Source organism: Gopherus evgoodei, chromosome 2 (assembly GCF_007399415.2).
Source record: "Gopherus evgoodei ecotype Sinaloan lineage chromosome 2, rGopEvg1_v1.p, whole genome shotgun sequence".
Taxonomy (NCBI): domain Eukaryota; kingdom Metazoa; phylum Chordata; order Testudines; family Testudinidae; genus Gopherus; species Gopherus evgoodei.
Genome location: NC_044323.1, coordinates 97,492,275 through 97,511,053, shown reverse-complemented (window position 1 = coordinate 97,511,053; position 18,779 = coordinate 97,492,275). Strand labels below are relative to the sequence as shown.

Sequence of the window (18,779 nt, the reverse complement as noted above, 5' to 3'; positions counted from 1 at the left end):
AGCTATGAACTCTGATAGTTTTTAATTGACAACTTTTCTAAAGTTCATTTGATAACTGAGAGCATGGCTCATATTGAGGATTTTTATAAGGTATTTGGTATAAGCAGTAGAATTTGTCAAACACCTCAGATAATTCATCTTGGCAGTAAGGTATTTTTCCTTATTTTCGTCTTCTAACTTGTCACTTCACAGTGGTGGAGGCTGCTGTGGGAGAGGAAACACGAAATACAAGGCTGAAGCTTACAATATTTTCTTTCGGTAAAAGGTTATTTACTTGCCACTTAGGATATTGCTTGAGTTACACAACTAGTTTTCTTTTGCTTTAAACAGGATCTTAATCTTTGTAATACACTCAGTAAGTGATACATTTTGGGTTTCTTGGTTTTGTATTTTTTAAATACCCATTTTGATAGAAAAATTAATAAATCATAAAAAAATCCCTAAGTGTTTCACTGTTGTGAGAGGGAATTATGTCTATGACTCCGATTAGCGCTTACAGAAGTGAAGTGGTCCCATGCAGCCGAGAGAATAAAAACCAAAATCATGTACTTCTGAAGCATCTTATCTCTTTTGTTATGTAGAACAAATTAATTATACAGGAAGAATCTGATATTTTTTCCACAAATATTAGCACAATTTCCTTCTTTCCTTCCTTGATGTTTCCTGATAGCTCTGTTATAGGAAAAAAATTCATATATAAATGAGTGCAGATAATTGTTGTCCCTGTACTGTGAAATGCTGCTTTTCCTTTCCCTCTGAACTTTGCACTGTTCACTCTTTTTTAGTTCATTGGGACTACTTACATGCTTAAAGTTAGTAATATGCTGAATTGAGGGTCTAGGACAGCTAATAGAAGGGTATTATGCCACATATAAGCCTAAATAAGACATCACTAAAAGTAGCTCTTTCAGAGAATGTTAACAGCTACGAAATGAGTGAACATTAGAGATATGAGAAACTCAGTTTCAACTAGAGAGTGTTTCACTTCATGTCCTACTGTAGTGTTCTTATATCATTATATTTCAAATGGGTTCACACCTCTTCAGTTTCATTTGAAACAAGTATTAATTTTTCACTCCAAATTATAATTCAGCTAAGATTCGCTCAAACCCTTATGGAAAAGTCCTATAATACATAATAGAAAATGACTTTTTCTATATAAACATATTTAAGATAATTGTATCCCTGCTATGGAATTATTTTGGATGCTGTTTAAAAACCTAACAAGGGGGATGTCATTTTCTTAAATGTCATAGATTTTAGATTTATTTCTCTGGAACACTTCTAAACTTTGTAGAACCCCATTAGTTTCATTACTGGTTTAGAACCTTTTCCAGAAGGGAGAGTACTTGAAACTTACAAACGTGACCAAAATTTTGGCTTTGTGATGAAACCCCCCAAACTAGTTTTGCCTAGTTTTGTTTCTAAAGGGTTACATAGGTCATGTGGAAAGTCAACAGTTTAGAAAAAATTAATGACTAGATCAGGATTCCTCCAAAATGGAGGAAAAAACAACCTAACTTTGGATGTGACTGCTAGTGCAGAGGAATAATGAACAGTGTTGGATTCAGATTAGAAATGGGGCCAAACCAAAATCCCATACTTTCAAATCTGGATCTTTGATTGGTCCCTCTCTGTATGATAGGCCACACTGAAATCCCAGATCCAAATACTTCTGAACTTTGGGATAATTAAGATCAGTCCTGTCTCTAATTCAGATGTGTTCTACTGTTAGGGCCGCTGCAACCATTTAGGCAAACTAGGTGGCTGCCTAAGGCACCTAGTGGTTGGGGGCGCTTAAAAGCCCCCTCAGGTGAGGAGGTGGAGGTAAGCTGGGTGGAGGGCACACGGAGAGGGTTGCCCACAGTAACGAGGGGGGGCACAGAGGGGAACCGCTCCTTGCCCCAGTTCACCTCTGCTCTGTCTCCTCTGCTGAGCACACAGCCCAGCTCTAAGTCTCCTCCAATCAGCGCCGCAAGCCTAGGCGGGGAGGAGAATTAGAGCAGCACCGACATGCTCAGTGGAGGAGGCTGAGCTGGGGCGAGCTACTCAGGCAGGCTTAGTTTCCACAGGAGGTGTCCTAAGGCAGGGTTAGCTGCTGGGGGAGAGGAAGTCTCCCCAAGCAGGGTTAGCTGTCGGGGAGGGGGGAAGAGGGAAGTCTCCCCAGGCAGGGTTAGTTGCCATGCGGGGACGGGGGGGAGAGGGGTTAGCTGTCGCGGTGGGGAGGGTAGCTGCTGTGGGGGGGCTCCCCGGGTGGGGGGGCTGAGTTAGCTGCTGTGATGGGGGGTTAGCTGGGGGGGTGCAAGGTGGAAGTTTTGCCTAGGGCATGAAACTTCCTTGCACTGGCCCTGTCTACTGCATTTTTTAAATGCGTTGTATAAATGACTTCCTGGTCCTTGGTTGCTACTGTCTAAAGAAGACTTCTTTCTGTATTGCAGGGAAAGCACAAACTGTATGTAAACACAGGACTTGAAAGTGAGTGGTGTGGCCTCATTCCAGTTGGGAACCCTTGTGACAACGTTACTACGACAGGCCTAAAATGGAACCTCAGTAAGTCAGATGTCTCATTGCTTACACCATGTCAAATTAGGGATAGCTTAATTGGAGTTATTTCAGATTTACACCCGTGCACATTTAAATCTTGCCCTATATGTTTAAGAGGGGAGGGGGAAATAGTAAACTTTAGTGGAGCAAGTTTTTCCAGCAATAAAACAGTCAGAAAAGGAAATGCATGAATTACATTAAAACCTAAGACATCACAGGCTGTAATATGTTTTGCTTTTGGGAATCATAATACTGTTTAAATAGAACATTTGTTGAGGTCATGATGCATTACCATCCTGATACATTACTCTTCAGGGAGGTAAGGCTGCAAGTGCCTAAACTCGTGCCTATAAGCCATAAAGTTATGAGAGAGAAATAATAGTGTGATACAGATTATTAAAGGCACCTCACTTTCTGAGAACTGCTTGACATGTACTGTCTACTTGTCAACTCTGGATGAATATATCTTTTCTTTATTATTATTTAAAATGGGTAAAGTGCATTTGCCCTAAAACAGGAGTATTTGTTATAAGAGAAAAAGATGACAAAAATTCTTTTGAAAGAAAAATAGAAAGAGGAAATTTTTCCTTTGAGTCATGCAGGGTATTTTTACCCAAGAAAATGAAGTCAACTTTTTGTTGTTGTGGAGAAGCATTAAAATTGAAAAGAAAAGAACCAAAGAAGTGGTTCACAAGCACTGGAAATGTCCATAAAGGCCATCTTCTACTAACCCAGAGACATCTTTTTATTTCAGACGGTGGAGAAATCCAGTAGGGGGGAGAGGCTGTTTTAGACAAATAGGGAGGAACTGGATGAGAATTTGAAAGTGGAAGCTTAGGAGAAAATGATCATGAAATGGTAGAGTTCATGATTCTAAGGAATGGTAGGAGGAAAAACAGCAGAATAAAGATAATGGATTTCAAGAAGGCAGACTTTAGCAAACTTAGGGAGTTGGTAGGTAAGATCCCCTGGGAAGCAAGTCTAAAGGGGAAAACAGTTCGAGAGTTGGCAGTTTTTCAAAAAGACATTATTAAGGACACAAGCAAACAATGCCACTGCATAGGAAAGATAGGAAGCATGGCCAGAGACCATCCTGGCTCAACTAGGAGATCTTCAGTGATCTGAAACTCAGAGTCCTAAAAAAAGTGGAAAATAGGCCAAATTACAAAGGATGAATATAAACAAATAACATAAATAAAAAGAGTAACAAGAAAACATTCTACAAATACTTTAGAAGCAAGAGGAAGACCAAGGACAAGGTAGGCCCGTTACTTGATTGTGTCGGGGGAGTGAATGTGTTTCTTGGGCATCTAACACAGTGAATGTCAGTGAAAATCAGGCAGGATCAGAGGCTGAAATAGGGAAAGAACAACTAAAAAATTACTTAGACAAGTCAGATGTTTCCACATCACCAGGGCCTGAGGAAATGCATCCTAGAATAATCGAAGAGCTAACTGAGGAGCTATCTGAGCCATTAGTGATTATCTTCAAAAAGTTATGGAAGACGGAGAGATTCCAGAAGATTGGAAGAGGGCAAATATAGTGCCCATCTATAAAAAGTGAAATAAGGACAACCTGGAGAATTCCAGACCAGCCATCTTAACTTCAGTACCTGGAAAGATAATGGAGCAAATAATTAAGCAATCAATTTGCAAACACCTAGAAGATAATAAGGTGATAAGTAACAGTCATCATAGAAAAAACAACCGGGAGTCCTTGTGGCACCTTAGAGACTAACAGGGTTTTTGCTGATACAGACTAACGCAACTACCACTCTAAAACCAGTCATCATAGATTTGTCAAGAACAAATTATGTCAAACCAGCCTAATGGCTTTCTTTGGCAGGATAACAAGCCTTGTGGATAAGGAGGGAGAGGGGGAGTGGTAGATGTAGTATATATTGACTTCAGTAATTGACTTTGATACAGTCTCCCATGACCTTCTCATAAACAAATGAGGGAAATATAATCTAGATTGAGCTACTATAAGGTGGGCGTATAACAAGCTGGAAAACCATTCCCAGACAGTATCAGCGGTTCACAGTCAAGCTGGACGGACATATCAAGTGGGGTCCTCCAGGGATCAGTTCTGGGTGCAGTTCTGTTCTATATCTTCATTAAATGATTTAGATAATGGCATAGCATGCTGGGAGGGGTTGAAAGATCCGATTAAAATTAAAAATGATCTGGACAAACTGGAGAAATGGTCTGAAGTAAATAGGATGAAATTCAATAAAGACAAATGCAAAGTACTCCACTTATGAAGGAACAGTCAGTTGCACACATACAAAATGGGAAATGACTGCCTAGGAAGGAGTACTGGAGAAATAGATCTGGGGGTCATAGTGGATCATAAGCTAAATAAGAGTGAACACTGTAAAACTTGCACACCAAAAAAGGAAATATCATTCTGGGATGTATTAGCAGGAGTGTTGTCAGCAACACATGAAAAGTAATTCTTCTTCTCTACTCCAGGCTGACAAGGAGTTTTGTGTCCAGTTCTGGGTGCCACATTTCAGGAAAGATGTGGGCAAATTGGAGAAAATCCAGAGAAGAGCAACCAGAATGATTAAAGGTCTAGAAAACATTAAGTATGAGGGAAGATTGAAAAAAAAGTGTTTATTTAGTCTGGAGAAGAGAAAACTGAGAGGGGACATAACAGTTTTGAAGTACATAAAAATTGTTATAAGGAAGAGGAAGAAAAATTATTCTCCTTAACCTCTGAGGATAGAACAGGAAGCAATGGGTTAAATTGCAGCAAAGGCAGTTTAGATTGGACATTAGGAAAAACTTCCTAGCTGTCAGGATGGTTAAGCACTGGAATAAATTTACCAAGGAGATTGTGGAATCTCCATCATTGGAGATTTTTAAGAGCAGGTTAGACAAACACCTGTCAGGGATGGTCTAGATAATACGTACTCCTGCTATGAGTGCAGGAGACTGGACTAGATAGCCTCTCGAGGTCTCTTCCAGTCCTATGATTCTAACCTAGGTCCTAATCTTGCAGTCTGATCTACATAGGTAGACCCTTGTGCCCACTCACATATATAGCCCCTACAGGAATACTTTCTCTTTCGTAATGTTGAATCTGAGGTCCAGCCACTCTGCTGGAGCCTACTGTGCCACTGCTGCCTGCCTCACATCTAGCTATCTGCTTTTATCTTTTACTAGGGGTTTAATCTTTGGCAAAACATAGTTTTACATGGTCTCTTGCACTTCAGCATCTGGAAAGCCTTAAATTCCGCTGCAGATATGAGTGTGCACAATTGAAATCACTAGTTAGTTAGCAATGGCTCACTAGTAGTTGGGTTCTGAATTCTGCATTAAATTAAGAATGGAAGGAAGCTTCCAGATGCAGGAGATCAGCGTGAAGAGCTGGCTGGCTGTCACAGTTCAACTGGTCTGTAAGGGTTGGCTGTACTATGTAAAAAGAGCACTCATCTTCTAATTTCAAAGACTTGGTTTGAGCATTGGCCTGCTAAACCCAGGGTTGTGAGTTCAATCCCTGAGGAGACCATTTTGGGATCTGAGGCAAAAATCTGTCTGGAGATTGGTCCTGCTTTCAGCAGGGGGTTGCACTATCTGACTTCCTGAGGTCCCTTCCAATACTGATATTCTATGATGATGTATTCTCAATGATAGGGATAGGATGAGATTCTTCTAAATCCTCCTCACTCATATGCTTTTGGCTGTACAATGAATTTTGTGTCTACTGTATAAAAAATGGGTAACATAATGTCTCAATAAATTTCCCAGACTTACAGAGAGTAGGAGAAGGAAGCTTAAACCACCATTAAGTTAATGAAGCAGAGTCTTAGGAGTTCACATCATTTCGTAAAATAGCCAGCTGAAGTTACACACTGCACTGTATCAAAATGTGATGAACTTTGTGAGGAAACTTTTTGTTTGTTTCAAATGCTAGTTATTTTTCAAATGCATCAAATTTTCCCTTAGTTGAATGACATGACCTTTGTTACCTTAACAAGGTCCCTGTCTGGGAAGCATAGAGGATTGTCAGGGTAATTCTAGAGAGTCTGCCTGCTACCTCATATAATATGTCCTATGGAATTTTCTGTTGCTTCTAAAGCTGTGGTCTCTTTCATGAGAGAAAATTTGCAAAAAAAGATGATAGCAATTTGGCAAAAGCGCCATAGCTTATCATAATGCAGCATTTGTAGATCCTGATTGTAATTAAAGTCTGGAAAATGTTGTGATAGCTCTTTCCCCGAAGACCATTGCTAGCAGACAGTCAATTCTAAACTTGCCTTACCACTCCCAGTCTTCTATGGAATCAGATAGAGAATCCAGTGGGAATGTCCAACCTGATGATGTTTATTTTCATGGGAAGGGCCCGCCATGTCTGTCAGTGAGGCTATTACCATAGTGACATTTAAACAGGGAAAGGAAAGGGTAGATTGAAGGTTTATTGCCTTTGATCAAAGAGAAAAGAGAATGTCCAAAATGTGCTGGTTTGACCTGCTTGAACTAAATATACCCTGACCAGATAGAAATAAATATTGTTTGGCAATGGGCAAGAGTTATTCTAAATATTTGCTATAGTAACTACATATATAGCAGTCGAGCATATTCCATGTTGGGCATTCTTGAATCACAAGAAAATGCAGAGGTATGGGGAATCCCCTAGCATAGGGTCATGCATGAAGTGAATGGGATCCAGAACTTTCTATGACATAAGTACCACAAAAGGCTAACGGGGATCATTATTGTTAAAGATAGCACTGTGTGCAGTCATTATTACACTATATAACCTCAAATGCGGTTATTTGAAAACATAAGACTGGGGTTTTAAAAGGAGCCTAAGAGAGTTAGGAGTCCAAGTTCCATGGATTTGGGGCACCAAACTCATGTAGGCTAGAATTTTAAAAAAGGAGCCTAAACTCGCGAAGTGCAGCTGGAGTGGCTGTCTGCTTTTTTGTGTATGTAAATATTGAGCCACTTTTGCTTGTTTTTTTTTCATTTGGGCAGGAGGGTGCAGAATCAGTTTCAAAAGTATAAATAGTATAAGCAGCAGCATCTGACCAGTGAATTTGCTAAATGGTCATCTGTGTAATAGGTGCATAATTGTCTTCTAGTAGGTGCTCTCACCTCTTCTCCTGTACCTTTTGTTTACAATCTAGTTTATGTTAATAGATCTTTTACTTAAGAGAAAAGTGGGAACAGGCAATTCGGAATATGTTAGGCTGGGACTGTGTACTCAACTGTATACTAAAATGATACTAAAAATCTGTCACACACGTAATTGGCTTGATCCATTCAGATACGTTCTGTATGAAGAAGTCTGAGTTTAAACCTTATTTTATTGGCCAAAGAGATGTTTGTTTTTTATGGAGACATGGGTTACTAACCACTCCATGGTTGGTTTGAGGGGAGTGGACTTGGAGGGTTGGAATGGTATCAGACACAATTTGCAGATGGCATGGGACTGGGAATTCAGTTGTCCTCAGTGCTTATGATACCAACAATACTGTGATTAGCTGCTGAATTCTGGGAGGTACAGCAGTGGTGAGCTGGAACTGCTGTGGGGACGGGGCGCGAAGAGGGCTCCAGGTGCCGTGTGGCCCGGCCTGACTCTGGCTGCGCGGCGCAGCTCCGGGACGGGCCTCAGCCCAGGCCCCGGCTCCGGGCCGGGCCCCGACCCCGACTCCAGCCGCGTGGCTCCGGCCCAGGCTGGGCCCAACTCCAGTCCCCAGCCCCAACTCCGGCCGTGTGGCACAGCTTCAGCCCATCCCCGGTGGGGGTAAGAGGCCGGGGTCAGGGGGTTGGATAAGGTGGGGACAGGGAGCGGGGTGGGGGGGCTTGGATCAGGCAGAGATTCTGAGGGGGCGGTCAGGGGATGGGGAAGGGGGGGTTGGGTAGGTGCTGCGTGGGAGTTCTGGGGTATCCGGGTGTTGGTGGATGAGGGGCAGTCAAGGGACAGGGAGCAGGGTGAGTTTGGCAGAGGGTGGGGTCCTGGGGGACAGTAAGGGTGGGGGAGGTCTCGGGTAGGAGTGGTCAGGGAACAAGGAGCGGGGGTGGATTATGGGTTGCAGTTTCTGAGAGGGGCAGTCGAGGGCAGGACATGGGTGGACATGGGTGGGAGGTGTACTCACCTGGTTGCTCCCTACCGGGTCTTTGGTGGCAGGTCCTTCACCCGCAGGAGCCATACCACCGAAGACCTGGTAGGTATTCCAAAAGCAACTTGAGACTCTAACCCCTGAAACTGATCCTGTGCCCAAGTAAGTTGCTGAACCTAACCATTAATACTTCAAATTCTGAATCTGATTATTATTCAGATGATGGTGAAACAAAAAGCAGTGAAACAAAGTAAAAACAAAGACCCCAAATCTAGAATGCATGTTAATTTCCATCGCAACAAGCTTCTTTTCTCATGACAAGCTCTAGATTAAAATTGCTGGAAAAATACCATAGCACTAGTACTAGCTATCGCTAATTATCCTCCTGATTTCTGTACTGCCTATGATTTTACACTTAAATTGAAAATGGCACTTACCCACGAAGGATAATATAAAGAAGCAAAGGAGCCACACATTGCTATGAAGTGTGACTCAAGTGTCATCATTTTTGCTGATAGCTTGGGCATGGCAGACCTTTGCCTGTTTGTTTGTGCATGGAAGTATGAGACATGCCCGTCCCCGGTAAACCTTAATGAACAGAATGCTTATAAATATTGTAAATTCAACCCTGGGTGTGTAAATCGATGATATTTTTCACGCTAAATGTGACAAAAAGTAAAAGACTTTTCCTCATTTTGTCATCAGTTAATAGAAAAAGATCTGAAAGGCTTGTTTTAAAAACTTGATTTCTGGACCATCACATATTTTTAAGTGTCTCAGCTATAAATTAAGTTAGAATCTGTGCTATAATAGCTGGATGAATCAACTGATGATTTAGCTATAATAGAGCCTTGGATCTTTATTGGGGCATGTAGGCATTATTGTAATACAAATAACATTTTTCCAGCATTTTTAGTTTCTTTTGTTGTTTTATCTCAAACTTTCTTGGACTACAGTATATTTAAGTGTTGGTTCACTTATCAACCTTACTTATGAGTTTAACACAGTGTTCTTTCTGGGCATATGTAAATTCCTATGTGATGAAAATGTATAAAAAGCTCTCAAATGCTAGTCAAATGTGATCTACATTCAATTCACAAATACTGTGAGACTTTGTAGGCTCTGAATAGGAATAAAAAGGTCTTCAAACCACGATTTGAGGACTTCAGTAACTCAGATGTAGGTTAGGGGTTTGTTACAGGAGTGGGTGGGTGAGATTCTGTGGCCTGCATTGTGCAGAAGGTCAGACTAGATGATCATAATGGTCCCTTCTGACCTTAAGTCTATGAAAGGGATAAATATCTGACAGAAACTGTGCTGAGGGATGCTACCAAAACTCTTACATCTATGATATAATAATTAAAACATAAACTCTCCTTCCAGTGGTCAAGAAAATGCAGCTTATGTCTTGATTTCACATACAATACTATAGAGAAAGTGTGTATGTGTATGCACATTGTGCATATATATGTGTAAATGTTTCCTTACAAACTGTCATTTACTAGTATTGGGAAAAAATGGGAGATTCATTTGTTTTAGTTTCCACCTTATGAGCAAAGAAATTTGGAGAAGTTGGAAAATTGCTCAGGGGAACAACTCCTAGCTGTATTTACTATTGTAAAGTACACATTCTGGATCACACTAATAACATATTCCTTACCTGGTCCCAAGGGGATATAAATCTTTTCTCCATTAAAATCTGATTTACAACAGAGAATTTAGATAATACTAGCTCTGATTTGACTCATCTGGCTGCTTGCTGATAACCGCTTCATACCATTTAAAAAGAAAAGAAATCTTCAAGTGCTAGTGTTATCCAGTATATATCCTCTGAGGTCCCTTCATGGAGGTTAACTGAGAATGAAGAAAGAAAGCTGCAGTACTGCTATTGATAAGGGAACCTGGCTGGAGGATAATGGCATTCTAAGAATTTTCTGTAGTAAAGAATGATCTCATTAGCAAATAGTAAATTGTGACTCAATGCATATTTCCTTTCATATGCTGTACCTTATGATACCTATATTATTAGCCTCTGCAAGTAAATGAGCACAGTGTGTGTAGTTCTTTTCTATGTAATTTTTGTGCAAACTGGCTTTCGTAGTGTGGGAATTATACTGCTGTGAACTATTTCTATGTCACAGTGTCTCCCTACTGTTTGACTACAAGGAGGCAATAATAATAATAATAATAATTAATAAGAGAAAGCTCTTACTTCTGTTGTTGTCAATAGTCTTTTGCTAATATCCCCCAAAACCTTTTTTAAATATTGCCATTGATAGTAAAAATCAAACTTTTGCTGTATTACTTATTATTTTTGTGTTCCTTGTTTGTTTCTAAACTGCTTAATTGTTGTGCTCATAAAATTGAAGAATCCTCCCACCCACCCACAAAAGAAAAAGGGATGCTGCCATTACTGTTAGGGCTACAATTTTATTTTAAAGGCACTGCACTGTTTTAAGTGTTTATGGCCAAGTGTTGCAAAGGAAACACAGAACTTGGAACTCCAAAGAGAAGAAGCAGCTGATTTTCAGGCTTGTTGTTTAAGTGTATTTTAGATGGCATTTGAACTACTGATTTGGAATCTTAAACCAATTGAGTCTCTCTTACTTTATGGGTTTATTGTTCAGGGAAAAGTTCTGAATTAACATCAGTGGAGACTCTGAAGAGATGTTTATCCCCCAAATTGAATACGGTATGGTTCACCGCAATCCAGGCTTCCCCATGATGCCTTGCCAATGGGCCTCCTTCCAATTAGGAAGCACAGATAATGAACACCCCCTTTTAATCCTTGGTGCCTCTTCTCAGAGTGTTAAATGATTGGTCCTGGTAGCGATGATGGCTTTTATGATACTGAGACTTGGCCACTAGAAATTGGATAGAGACAACTAAATGAAACTCATCTCTACAGGCTGTCAGAGGGCAGCATTTTCCAACGTGGGCTGGATTTCAACTAGTGACCAATAGGTGAAAGGCTTCACAACCAGCAGTTTGAAGCATCCATTTTCCTTCTGTTCTATTAGTAAATAAATATCTTTCTAGTTCAGTAACTGGGAAACATTTTCAGAGCTCCCATGGGCAGTACCTTGCTTCCTTCCAGTTTCCTTATTTTTAAAATTCCGTTTAGCACTGGGCATCAGAATCAGTGCTACTGCTACAGTCACTTTGGGCAGTGTCCACCTATTGCCAGCAAATTAGCTGCTCAGCTGTAAGCATTTTGTTGTCTGCCTTTGAGGAGGCTGGTCAGTTGTTATAAGACAAGGCCTGCTGAAATATACTCACAGTGAGGCTGGTGTCCTGGTGCGGGCGGACTGATGTCAAAGCTGAGCAACAGTTCACAGAGCAACGACAGGGGCACTGCCTAATGCATAAAATATATTGAAACTAAGAAGTGTTCCACACTAAAGCAGTGCTCAGCTCAGTGTATGGTAGTTGCAATTTTTAAAAGCTAAAAGTAATGTTTACAATTGTGACTGAGCTGGAAAATTTGGATCAGAAGTGTGGGGTGGAGGCATTGGAGCTGGGTTTTTGGTCCCTCCTGGTAAAAGCAGAGTCTATGCGCAAACCTCAAGTCTGGACCGCCTCCCCAAATCCAGACATCCACTGAAATGTGGGGGAAGGTTCCAGCTCTTCTGCAACAGAGAAATGGCCCCCTCTTATATGGTTTGGGAACATAACTGTAAGTAAAACCAGACTGAATTAGCCTGCCCGATGTTTGTTTGAATCCTGCTGTGTTCCACTGTTAAATACAGTGGTGCATTCCTTCAGACATTTGGTGTAGGAGAGGTTTCAGGAGAATGAAATCTTTCTTCCCCTTGCATCTCTTCCATGTCCTTTCAAGACCAGTTTAGTTCCAGTCCCAGCTCTGGTTCTTCAACTCGTTTATATAGCTCAATGACTTAATTTAACATACTAAAATCACTTAAAAATCAACAGAAATAGGCCAAGTAGGAAGTGTAAAAAATTTAGGCTTCTTGTGGTGTGGCAGGGGAAGAGATGTCGGAAGAGGAAAAGGGTCAGATTCTGCTCTCATTACACCATTTTAAATTCAGAGTGACTCCACTGACTTCAACCGTTACTATGAATTTATACCAGTATAATGGAAGTGGAATATATTCGAGAGAGAGACTCTTGAGTTTATACTAAAGTCATTCTCATCAGTCAACCTGTCCACATGAATATTAGGAAATCAACTCATTTAGACAACTGTGGAGGCAACGCTGAAATATAATTGTGTTCTTGAATGCAAGTCAATGAAAAATTGGCCAGTGTGCAAATGCTCATTTGTCATATCCCTTGCAAATATACTTTAATTGTTTGCATATTTAAATGCCCAGAATCAACCATAACAAATGTGAGATGTCATGTTGCTGAGAGATTTCCAAAAACAAAAAAGATCTCTGAGGCATGTGGTGAGTTATTGCTGGTTCCTAGTGTTCTCTGCAGAATCACAAAAGGGCAAGGACTGAAAGAAGGACAAATCAATCATGTCTAGTTCAAGTTCCTGTAACTGAAAAGTGAGATGTGTTAGCTCATGAGCTAAGTTAAAGAACTATATAGTTTATCCTATTGTATTTGTTTTTAAACTGCCTGTGGATAGAGCTCGATATTAAACTGTACGCTTAAAAATTGATTTGTTTCCAATTAGCATATTTTCAAACATATGTTTTAATTCTGTATACTGCAAAAATCAGTGTAATTCATTGTTATCTTCATCCCAGGGCTTCTGAGAAACATTACCTTCTCTGTGCCCTTGTCCTCACCTAAGTTGCCATAATAAAGGTGCCAAGTGGTGCTGTTTATGTTGGTTTATTCTTCTTTTACCCTGTCCTTTTTTCACCTCCCTTGCCCCCACCCTTCACTTTCCATTTTGTGTCTTGGTGTAGTTGTTCCCCACATTCTGTCAGTTGTTAGAATTTCCAGCTACCGGTATAGTGGGATAAATGTGTGTTTTGTCAAACAGTAAGGGAGACTCCAGAGTTCTGGTACTTCAGTGTGGGATTAAATGGTTCACCTCCAAGGGGTGCCTAATAGAACTGAGTAAATAATTGATTTTTCAGTGTGGTAGCTGAAACCGAAGGAGAATTTCAAAACAAAACTGATTTTATTTTATTTTTTCCCTTGCCGAAATGAAACACTGTCAAGGTTCCTTCCCCACTCTGAACTTTAGGGTACAGATGTGGGGACCTGCATGGATACTTCTAAGCTTAATTACCAACTTAGATCTGGTATCGCTGCCAACACTCACAAGCACTACTTTTCTTCCCTGGGTAGTCTTGAGAGACTTCACCAATTTCCTGGTGAACACAGATCCAAATCCCTTGGATCTTAAAACAAGGAGAAATTAATCATCCCTCCCTCCTTTCTCCCACCAACTCCTGGTGGATCCAGATCCAACCCCTTTGGATCTAAAAACAAGGAAAAAATCAATCAGGAATTAAGAAAAAGGCTTTTAATTAAAGAAAAGAAAGGTAAAAGAAAACCCTCTGGGAGAGATTAGCATGCCAGCTACTCTCACAGACGACAGATTCCAAACACAGAGGATGTTCCCCTAGGCAAAAACTTTGTTACACAAAAAATACCCAAATACCCAATTTTGATAATTCCTTTAATGGTACCAAGACAAGTTACAAAGAAAATAAACATAAACCTATTTATCTCTTTCTAAAACTTACTACTCTAATAAGAGGCTGGTTCCTTGATCTTTTTCGCTCTGGCTGAAACTGAGACTCTAAACAAAGGAAAACTTCCCTCCTTCCATTTGAAAAATCTTGTTCCCCCATTGGTTCCTCTGGTCAGGTGTCAGCTAGGCTAGGTGAACTTCTTAACTTTTTACAGGTAAAAGAGGCATTAACCCTTAACTATCTGTTTATGACAAACATAAAAAAACTTTCCTTCAGGTCAAATGAAATGACAATTCAAAGTGAACCATTCTGACTTTTTCAAAATACAAAAAAAAAAAATCTAATTTTTTTTATTTGGCCAAAACTATTTGCTAAACTTAACACAAATTTGTGAATAGTTTTGGTTCCTCCTAAATTACATTTTTCAATGAAATTTCACCCAGCTCTAGTGCCTACAGCACTCTGGTCTCTTCTGGTTTATGCCATCAGGCCATTAATTATTTCTATAGAGGAGTAAAGGCTTTTCGCCTCACCACCATGTGATGTTATAGTGGTGTTGGTGATGATATTCTGTTGAACACCATGCATGCTTTTGGCTGTATACAATGCACAGAAAAATATATGGTCCGTGCTCATTCATGATTCAGTGTGACACTTAATTGTAGCCTGTAGCAAACTTGACTAAAATGAGTATGATTTGGAATTATATGTTTTCTGCTTAGATTCCAGATATAGAGCATTGTGGCAAATCTGTTTTTCCCCAAACAGTGGGCTGGTCTAATGTGCTGCTCTCTAATTGCCCAGGTAGGCTCTGTAAGTATGCTTTAAAAGGTACCTATTTCATGTTAACGTAGTCCTGTTAGTGGCTGGTCCAAACAGAGGATGACAATCTTATCTTGCTGTCAGAAATTCCTTTAGTTCTGTGCTGTGGATCTGAAGGTTCCAGCTGTGCTGCTGACACATGTAGAGGTCATTATGACTCCACATGATGGAATTTGGCAGGGGTCATACACATAAAAGCTTCATTCACTACATAACTCAGATTCATCCCCAGAGCAGATCCATCCTATGCACTGAGTGAATCAGGGGTCCTGTGAAAAAAATAGTATGTGATCATGTAATTAAAGACTGTGTTATAATGCATACACACAAAGGGGCAATATTAAAGTTGCAGAGACAAATTTGGAGTTCTTGCTTTTGCAACCTTAATGCTCTTTTAAGATATTTTCCATTTTTGGGGGGGGGCGAAGGGGCGGGAGCGGTAATCTACACATATGCATAATATGTGCGTATGTGTATATATGTCTGTATATAATGACTAAACTTAATATTTTGTTTGAAAAGAGATTTCATTTACTTCTTATAAGGAAATACTGATAAAAACAGTAAACATTTTCAAACCAGTCAAAACATCTTCATCTATAATGATTATAGCTCGATGACATAAATGACATAAGGCAAATAAATAGCGAATGCATATTCCTCTCTATATTCTGCACCTACAGTATAGAAAAAAATACACAAACACACTATATATATATATTTTATATATATATAAAATAAATTACTGGTACAAGCCAGAGTGTAGCAGTTATAATCTAACGATCAATAAAAAATGTCTCATAATTGCACTGCTAGGTTCCCCCAATGTGGCACATTAGTTTAGTTTATTATAATTTACACCCTGCCTCCAGCAGCACTGTAGCTCTCCTGATTGGCTTGCTGTTTAATGACTGTGTTTATAAGACAATTTTCTAATCAGCTATCTGAGCACTCATCAAAAATAAGGCTCTTAATTTTGAAGCAAATCAGTGGGAGATGCTACATCAGGGATGGTGGCATGGATTTATATTTTTAAAGAAAAAATCAGTCATGTTCATTTTATAAAACGATGTATTATAGAAAAATGTTATGAACTCATTAATTGTAGAAAGCTGTTTTTTATCCTCAGAAATCCGTATTCTGCCCTTATTAGCACGGCGGTATTGTCAGATCCAGAACTGATTTGGAGGTGTGAATGAATTAGTATCTTTCAGGGTTTTTTTACTGCATTTAGCAGCTCTGAAATTGGCTGATAATTAGTTAAAATATAGGATCTTCGTTTGTAAACTGGTGATGTGTTTCCAATCATCAGCCTATTTAATAGCAATAATACATTATTTGCTGTACTACACGGTATGGTGGGCAGCTGAAAAAGTCAGGCTCACAGCAGTTCCAAATATTGTACTTTTTGTCTAGTATCTAGATGTAAAACTTGGAAAGGCTCTACAGATTTGAATCTATATTTGTTTTAATACTTAGCAAAAGGTACTGATTGCTCTTCGTACTTTATCTATAGCTACTTTATTCTTTTGTTATGTCATAGGAACAGTAACTTTTTTAATTCTCTAATCCATTTGTAAGATTTTCTATAAAGTATATGGCAAATACAGCATACATGGTGATATGATGCATGACTAAAAAGGTTTTAACAACATGAACTTGGGATGACCTGCATAATTTGAGCAGCTTTACTACTCATGAGTAAGGAACCTATAAAATAAAACCTTTTCAATCCTACCCCATTGTCTTGTATTTTGTATATGCCATATATGTTGTAGAATTAATATTTTATAGATGCTTGATTCTGTGCTCATCGAAGTAGTGGGAAAATATCTCACTCACTTTAATTGTGAAGGCTTAGGGAATTATGTAGCACTTCTTGGTGTATCCTTCCTCTGCTAAATCCAGATGGGATTACTCACTGAATAAAGTTAAACACGTGCATAACTATTCACTGTGTAGATGGTGTTTTACGATGCAGCGTGGGCTGTCAAGCCCACCCCTCTCTCTAAGCTTGAGAGCCCAAGCGACAACATAAATGCATCATTTGTACAACTAATTTTTGGAGTACTAGCGTCAGTCTAACGTGAGTCTGTGGACCCGGGCTGGAAGGTTCACTCCTAGATGCTGTGTAGACATAACCTCCAAAATAACCTAAAATGTAATAGTAACTTTAAATCTGTAAATCTCAGGAGTTTTCGTGAGTGCTGAGTCCCCCTAATATCTCCTCTCTCTACTGCTGTAAAGCTCCCATTGCTATCTCTGCGAATTGGCAAAATAACAGACTTTAAAATCATGACCCGTATATTATGTGTTCTGGAATGGCAATCATAATTTACATGAGTTCTTCCTAAGTTTACTTTGGATTGTCAGGGCGAAGTATGAAACCATGACTAGGGTTGTGTGAACAAGTGTTCTTCAAACATTTTGTTCATAGCTTGTTCATATCCCAACTCTCTTGCTTGTTGACCTATAACTCAACATAAGATCCTATCAGTACAGCTGCCATTGAAGCATCAAGTACACTCTCTTATGACAATTTGGTTGACAACATACTCTAGGACATACGGAAATATTGCTAATCAATTATATTTTGTCTCAAATAGCCAAAAGTAATAGGGTATAGTACCAACCTGCAAATTTGTAAGTAAGAGGACATAACACTTCTGAGTTAAAGAATTACCCATAATAAATTTGAAATTGCTTCTTCCAGCAGCCACATATTGTGCCTTCATGTGACCTAAAAATGGCCATACTGTCTATTTTCATATTTGGTTATAAAATTGTTCACTGGGATTGAAACTTTTTATGCCACTAAAACAAATATCCTACATAGCAAAAGGCACTCCTAGTGGAGGGGATGGAAAAGAAGTTTAACATAATGTTATATGTTGGAGTCTATGAAATATTAACCTGCAGACAAACTAGCCAAAGCAAAAATGCATTTTTGTAATGGTAGTTAAAATGAAATATCAAGTTTTCATAATAGAACTACATAAAATACCAAAAATCTGGAGCAAGTCTTTTAAATAAAGCTTTCTTCCTTCTTTTTCTTAAGAATTGATGTAAAGAGCTGCTGGGAAACGCCACTTGCAGTGCACAAGAAGTTTTTTGGTTCTGCTAGACTTAAGTATGCTACATATTCTTTGGTGCCACCTACTGGTAATTTATCTAACTATTTTCATATAAAATACTGCTACTACCTAGGTCTTATATGGCACTTCTCATCTGTAGATCTCAAAGCACTTTACAAAGGAGATCAGTATCAGTATCCCCGTTTTACCCATGGGGAAACTGAGGCACAGATGGGCTATGACTTGCCCAAGGTCACCCAGCTTAGCAGGCCAGAGGAAGAGCTATTAAGCTAAATAAAGTACTCCTGAAACAGTTTGGACTTCTTTTCCTCCATGGTTCTAAGACTTTCCTTCTCAGCTTTATAAGTCAAAGTCCCAGTCCTATATCTCTTACTCAGGCAAAATTGACACTGACTTCAATGAGTGTTCGGTCTGAGTAAGAAGTGAAGGATGTGGTTTAATGACTCCAGTATTACTTCAGCTCCCCAGCTAAATTTACCTTGAAAAATTGTGTCCCATTGCAAAAATCAGCTGTTTCCTTTGCCTCTCTCAATCTTCGATTTACATGGTTCTGATGCGCAGTTGCTCCAACCAGTCTTGTTGTCACACTGCTTCTTTCTGGCTCTTGTTAACTGTGTGATGCAC

The 18,779-nt window shown here is 39.5% G+C and overlaps 1 protein-coding gene across 3 annotated transcripts in view; it reads left to right on the top strand.

The window, feature by feature from the left end:
• TPK1 (thiamin pyrophosphokinase 1) overlaps positions 1-18,779 on the top strand; it is a 539,274-nt gene that overhangs the window by 409,041 nt on the left and 111,454 nt on the right. For all 3 annotated transcript variants that reach the window (XM_030551432.1, XM_030551433.1, XM_030551431.1), the window contains one exon: positions 2,439-2,550. In XM_030551432.1, coding sequence (XP_030407292.1) covers positions 2,439-2,550 — 112 coding nt within the window. The remainder of the gene's footprint in view (positions 1-2,438; positions 2,551-18,779) is intronic.